This window comes from Physcomitrium patens, chromosome 21 (genome assembly GCF_059467195.1).
Source record: "Physcomitrium patens ecotype Gransden chromosome 21, ASM5946719v1, whole genome shotgun sequence".
NCBI classification, from domain to species: Eukaryota; Viridiplantae; Streptophyta; class Bryopsida; order Funariales; family Funariaceae; genus Physcomitrium; species Physcomitrium patens.
The window spans coordinates 15750935-15757963 of NC_143430.1; the positions used below are offsets into that span (position 1 = coordinate 15750935).

Here is a 7029-nt window from a genome sequence, read left to right on the forward strand (position 1 = left end):
GAGAGAGAAAGAGAGGTGAGTGTGGAGATGAAGAAATCTAAACAAATAATAGTAGAGAGAGAGAGAGAGAGAGAGGTGAGTGTAGGGATGAAGAGATGTAAATAAATAACAGTAGAGAGAGAGAGAGAGAGAGAGAGAGAGAGGTAAGTGTGGAGATGTAGAGATATAAACAAATAATAGTAGAGAGAAAGTGAGAGGTGAGTATGGAGATGTAGAGATATAAACAAATAACAGTAGCGAGAGAGAGAGAGAGAGAAAGAGTGTGTGGAGATGATGAGATATATACAAAAGAAATTTAGAGAAAGAGAGAGAGGTGAGTGTGGAGATGATGAAATATATAGAAAAGAAATCGAGAGAGAGAGACAGAGAGGTGAGTGTGGAGATTAAGAGATATAAACAATTAACAGTAGAGAGAGAGGTGATTATGGAGATGAAGAGATATAAACAAATAATAGTAGAGAAAGAGAAAGAGAAAGAGAGAGAGGTGAGTGTGGAGATGTGGAGATTTAAACTAATAAACATAGAGAGAGAAAGAGAGAGAGGTGAGTGGAGAGATGAAGAGATATAAATAAATAATAGTAGAGAGAGACAAACATGTGATTGTGGAGTTGAAGAGATATAAAGAAATAACATTAGAATGAAAGAGAGAGGTGAGTGTGGAAATGAGGAGATATAAACAAATAACAGTAGAGAGAGAGAGGTGAGTGTGGAGATGATGAGATATATACAAAAGAAATTGAGAGAAAAAGAAAGAGAGAGAGATGAGTGTGGAGATTAGGAGATATAAACAATTAACAATAGAGAGAGAGAGGTGCTTTTGGAGATAAGGAGATATAAACAAATAATAGTAGAGAGAGAGAAAGAGAGAGGTGAGTGTGGAGATGTAGAGATTTAAACTAATAACCATAGAGAGAGAAAGAGAGAGAGGTGAGTGTGGAGATGAAGAGATATTAACAAATAAAAGTAGAGAGATAGAAAGAGGTGATTGTGGAGATGAGAGGATATAAACAAATAATAATAGATAGAGAGGTTAGTGGCAAGATGAAAAGATATAAACAAGTAATATTAGAGAGAGAGAGAGATGAGAGTGTGGAGATGAGGAAATATAAATAAATAACAATAGAGAGAGAGAGAGAGAGAGAGAGAGAGAGGTGGGTGTAGGGATGAAGAGATGTAAATAAATAACAGTAGAGAGAGAGAGAGAGAGAGAGAGGTGAATGTGGAGATGAGGAGATATAAACAAATAATAGTAGAGAGAGAAAGAGAGAAAGAGAGAGAAAGAGGTGAGTGGCGAAATGAGAAGATATAAATAAGTAACATTAGAGAGAGAAAGAAAGAGAGGTAAGTATGGAGATGAGAAAATATAAATAAATAACAGTAGAGAGAGAGAGAGAGAGGTGATTGTGGAGATGAAGAGATATTAAGAAATAATAGTAGAGAGAGAGAGAGAGAGAGAGAAAGAGGTGATTCTGGAGATGACGAGATATAAAAAAATAACAATAGAGTGAGAGAGAGATGTGAGTGAGGGGATGAGGAGATATAAGCAAATAACAACAGAGTGAAAGAAAGAGAGAGGTGAGTTCGGAGATGAGAAAATATAAATAAATAACAGTAGACATAGAGAGAGAGGTGAGTATTAGAATGAGGAGATATAAAGAAAGAACATTAAAGAGAGAGAGAGTGAGAAAGAGGTGAGTATAGTGATGAGGAGATATAAACAAATAACAGTAGAGAGAGAGAGAGAGGTGAGTAAAGGGGTTGAGAAGATATAAATAAATAACAGTAGATAGATAGAGAGAGAGAGAGAGAGAGAGAGAGAGGTGAGTGTGGAGATGAGGAGATATAAACAAATAACAGTAGAGAGAGAGAGAGAGGTGAGTGTGGAGATGAGGAGATATAAACAAATAACAGTAGAGAGAGAGAGAGAGGTGAGTGTGGAGATGAGGAGATATAAACAAATAATAGTAGAGAGAGAGAGAAGTGAGTGTTGGAATGAGGAGATATAAACAAATAACAGTAGAAAAAGAGAGAGAGGTGAGTAAAGGAGTTGAGAAGATATAAATAAATAATAGTAGAGAGAGACAAACATGTGATTGTAGAGTTGAGGAGATATAAAGAAATAACAATAGAATGAAAGAGAGAGGTGAGTGTGGAGATGAAGAGATATAAACAAATAACAATAGCGAGAGAGAGAGAGAGAGAGAGAGAGAGGTGAGTGTAGGGATGAAGAGATGTAAACAAATAACAATAGAAAGAAAGAGAGAAAGAGAGAGAGGTGAGTGTAGGGATGTAGAGACATAAACAAATAACAGTAGGGACAGAGAAAGAGGTGAGTGTGGAGATGAGGAGATGTAAACAAATTTTAGTAGAAAGAGAGAGAGAGAGAGGTGAGTGTAAAGATGAAAAGATATAAACAAATAATAGTTGAGAGAGAGAGAGAGGTTAGTGTAGAGATGAGCAGATATGAACAAATAAGTATAGAATGAGAGAGAGAGGTGAGTGTGGAGATGAAAACATATAAACAAATAACAATAGAGAGAAAGAGAGAGGTGAGTGTGAGGATGAGGAGATATTAAGAAATAATAGTAGAGTGAGAGAGAGAGGTGAATGGGGAGATGATGAAATATAAACAAATAACAATAGAGTGAGAGAGAGAGAGTTGAGTGGGGAGATGATGAGATATAAACAAATTAGAATAGAGTGAGAGAGAGAGAGTTGAGTGGGGAGATGATGAGATATAAACAAATAACAATAGAGTGAGAGAGAGAGAGTTGAGTGGGGAGATGATGAGATACAAACAAATAACAATAGAGTGAGAGAGAGAGAGAGTTGAGTGGAGAGATGATGAGATATAAACAAATAACAATAGAGTGAGAGAGAGAGAGAGTTGAGTGGGGAGATCATGAGATATAAATAAATAACAATAGAGTGAGAGAGGTGAATTTGGAATGGGGAATTAAGAATGGTTGGAGAAGTAAGAAAGTGAGTGTGTTGGTGTGTGTGTTGCTGGGATTTTGAGTTGGTCTCTTTCTCTTCTTTGGAGCAATGAATTGGGCGGGGGTGCATGAGAGAGAGCGAGAGAGAGATTGGGGACGGACGACGTGGCTTGCGCATCATGATGCCATCCTTCCCTGCCCTGCTAGCGTGGAGGAGGACAAGGAGGAGAAGAAGAAGAACAGCAGCGGCAAGCGAGGGGAGGGAAGGGGAACACACTCCCATCAGTTCATCCATCCACGATGGGAAGGGCAGGGGCAGGGGGAACCCTGATTTTGAAAGGGAGCGGGTCTCCGTCCGTCCGTCCGTCGACATCGTCCTCCTCGCCCTCCGTCCTCCTCCTCCAACATTGCCGAGGGAAGGAGGGAGTGAGTGCGAGAATGCGAGAGAGAGTTGGCACTGCTTGTTGCTCTCCCCCCCCCCCCGCTCTATTCTCTGTTCCTATGTCTGTGTGTCCCCTCCCCCAGCTCTCTCTCTTTCTCTCTCTCTCCGATTGTCTTTGTGCCGTCTTCTTCTTCTGATTTACCTGCTGCGCCTGCAGCCATGAGCGTTACAGCGTGCATGGATGATGTGCATCACAAGCTCTCTCTCCTCAACTACCCTCGCTCTTCCGCTCCTTCGCAATCCCTGCTCTACGCTGGCTTAGAACGCTACGCACTCCTCGACTGGCTCTTCTTCAGGTACTTTACTCCCTCCCTCATCCCCTCGCCCTCCCTTCTTTCCCATACTCTGTTTACCCGCTTTACTCCCTCATCGCATGGCATTGCAGGTTGCTCGGCGACAAGTCCCCCTTCACTCAACAAGACCTTCTTGGTGAAGGAGCAGACCGCGACGAAGAAGCTGCACGAATTCAGTGTTAGTTTCTTCCTCCTTTGACTTCAACGAGCTAATTTTTGTGAATCCTGTATGAGCAAGTGTTCTTTTCGTCTCATAGTGCCTGCACAGTTTGTAAATCGCAACATTGTGTTGACAGATTTAGCCGAAATTGCCAAATACTTGGGATTAACTCCCACAGTAGACCCAGATGCAATCCAGGTCAGATTTCTGGTTCTTGCGAGCATATGTAGTGCTGTTCTTTATGTTTTATATTAAGGACGTTTGTGATTTTCTTCTTTTTCACAACTTGTACCTTTATTTTGGAAATGTTTATCGGTTTTCCACTAAAAAAATGCCAATCTCTGTGGTGTCTCCAAACTTCTACTGTTGCCAATCTACGTTCTTTATACCAATGGATATTTTTTGAAACAGTTCTATCAAACTGATGACGATACAGGGGAAAGGGAGCTATGAAAGTCGAGCGGAAATGCTTCACTTGATCGTCGAGCTGGTTGAAGCAAGCAGCGTTACTGACAACCCTGAGTGGAGGTGAGGCAGCGGTTTGGGTGTTCAGGGTTCTTTCCGTGCTAGTTTTATATCTGAAACTGACATTTTTCAATATTCTGTGATTGAATTTAACGTAATATTGCTACAATTGGATGACTTTGTGAAACTAACCTTGGGCGGGAGAACAGTGTTGATGATCAAGTGGCTAAGGACATCCTCCTTGTCGATGCTATCGCCGAAAAACAGACTCAAGTCTTCTCAGATGAATGCAAGCTCTTTCCCGCGGACGTGCAAATCATGTCCAACATCGCAATGTATTCCTTCTTAGCTGTCCTTGTTCTAGTTTTCTTTTGCTTTCCTCAAGGGCTTATAGTGGCTCAAGGAAGCAATTGCTTGGTGATTCTGATATCAAGCAGGATGTAATTTTTCCTCCTGAAAACCAAATTTTGGGTCTCAATTCATAGATGTGGTAGTTCATTATCAACTTAATTGCGCAAGTTGCGGTTCTGGATTGTACTCATCCAGACCAGGTTTAGGATTTCGTAGACCCACCAGTGACAAAGTCATTTGAATTCATATCATAATGTATCGTTAGATACCAGCTGACTACACTTCTGAACTCTTAATATGTGGTAGTTCATATGATTTTCATATGGTGATCGATATCTGTGCACTAACATCAGCATTACCGTTTCTCAATGCAGGCATGACATAACAGACTTGGAACGCCAGCTCTCGGAGCAGGTGAAGTCCGTAGAGCGATTGCAATCTTCAGTTGCTGAACTGTCTGCTAAGGTAATTATAACTTTGTATCTTAGCTGCAAACTCTGACCAGCAGTTTCTGGAATTTGGACATGTCTTCATCTGCAATTTCACTATTTTCCACTCAGCTCTAAACAGGGCCTTGCAAGCTTACACACATGTTTTTAGTTTAATTCTGACATTCCATGTAACATAAGAAGATCCAGCGTCATCTACCCCTACATTTCAGGTTTATTTCCCCAAGTCTAGATACTTCCATCCCTGGAGCCATGATTGATTCATTCACAAGTTAAAGATTACTTCATGAACGAGAAAGTATTTACTGTGTTGGAGAGTCAGTCATTAGATTACTTGAGCTGCTCAAGAGCTAAAGAACGTTCAGTTGTCTACAATCGGAACATCCTGCGCAAATTTTCGAAGAAGCATAATGTTCTTGAAGATTTTGATTTTTGTAGTCTGTACCTTACTACTTCCTTGTATCAAAGTTGTTTATGTGGCTGAACTATCACTACAATATTTTTCTGATTGAATTCAGTTATCTTCGTCTCGAATCGTCAAATAGTATCACTGCCTGTAATGCTTATGAGGATGGGGCTTTCCTTATCAAAGGAAGTGTGTGCTATTTAGAATGAGCCTTAAGAGAGGGTTTTGCAGCAAAGTTATAATCCCAATGAAGACTACGTGGATGCTGAAATAGAATTGCGGGCACGGCTAGCGACGTTCCTAGATTCAGCAAAGTCCTTCAACATAATCTATGCCAAGGTACAGTGGAAGCGTGATGCAGTTCTCCAATAAATCTTGAGATTTGGTCCATTGTATTAGCGCAGCTGTAAGCACGGAGGGTTCATGCACGGCCATTCCCTTACAGCACTTGGCTCCTCATTGTGGTTGTTGTGATTGTATGATGTATTGAGCAGGAAATTCGGCCATGGACGCATATGATGGACGTTCCCCAGCTTCATGGACTTGGACCTGCTGCAAATCGATTGCTGGATTCTTATAGCCAATTGCTTAAGGTAAAGTTTCGTTTTCTTATGGTGGTTAGGGTGAGGAAGCCAATGAAAAAGAGGCAATCCGGTTCATTTTGTTATCATGTCTAACGAACCTTGTTAGTAAGGTAGCAGTAAGTGACTCGCATACATAGCACTGATTTAAAGGGTTCTTGCACCCTTGCAGCTCTTACGAAATTTGCAAAAAATGCGCGATTCATATTCGGCTGTTGCCGCGGGATCTGATGTCGCTAATGACGCGATCTCAGCATCCACAGAGGAATCCTCCCTAGTGAAGCTGGTAGCTGAATGCGAAGAAGCCCTACTACTTCTGAACAATGGGCTTAGCATACTTTCGCTGTCACTTGAGCGTGACTACATTGGAGGAATACATACTGATAAGCCAGCCTCTCCGTTGTGACTGATATCAATGAGAGGAACCTAAGTGATCAGCTTTCTAAGAGTGTCAGGTATTTTAATGCGGTAGCTACTTCTCAGATGCATTTTGCAGTGGCTCCCTTTTGAACTCGTCATTTTGAGTTCTCCTTGGCACTGATATTTCATGGTCATGTATTGGTTTCGGATCCTATATAAGTGCATATTCTGTATTGTAATGATGGATTACTACAGAGGGGTGTTGGTTTTCTCTGGTCACTCTTTTCTTAGAGGCTGGAACTTGACTTGAGAAGGAATCGCCCCTAGGGATTCACCTTCATAATCTATACAGAATGAAAGAACGCGCTTAAACTGGAGAGCACCAATGTGACACATTATTTATAGGTTAAGAAGCTAGTATTAGCACTTTAGTGTAACCATCAACAATGTTAGTGTCGCTGGTTTCTGTGAGTTTTGTCTCCGCTGTTCTTCTTGGTTTCTGTAACGTCCTCTGTTCTAAGGATACTAAACTATACAATACAATGGGTGATACTGACGTAGTATCTTATATAGAAGACTTGCTGTT

The 7029-nt window shown here is 40.9% G+C and overlaps 1 protein-coding gene across 1 annotated transcript; it reads left to right on the top strand.

Moving 5' to 3' along the window:
• Positions 1–3410: 3410 nt before the first annotated feature.
• Positions 3411–6682, top strand: LOC112273910 (AUGMIN subunit 7). The gene is made up of 9 exons (XM_024502964.3): positions 3411–3674; positions 3764–3849; positions 3968–4029; positions 4268–4359; positions 4506–4631; positions 5022–5112; positions 5734–5841; positions 5997–6095; positions 6256–6682. Exons 1-9 carry the CDS (start codon positions 3538–3540, stop codon positions 6487–6489), a joined length of 1035 nt encoding a protein of 344 aa, XP_024358732.1. The 5' UTR covers positions 3411–3537; the 3' UTR covers positions 6490–6682.
• Positions 6683–7029: the final 347 nt, after the last annotated feature.

Excerpts from the sequence above, each read along its gene's own strand:
- LOC112273910 (XM_024502964.3), top strand. The coding sequence starts at position 3,538 with ATGAGCGTTACAGCGTGCATGGATGATGTGCATCACAAGCTCTCTCTC. Across the intron at positions 4,030-4,267 it reads TAGACCCAGATGCAATCCAG|GGGAAAGGGAGCTATGAAAG; the intron begins GTCAGATTTCTG and ends ATGACGATACAG. Across the intron at positions 6,096-6,255 it reads CTTATAGCCAATTGCTTAAG|CTCTTACGAAATTTGCAAAA; the intron begins GTAAAGTTTCGT and ends GCACCCTTGCAG.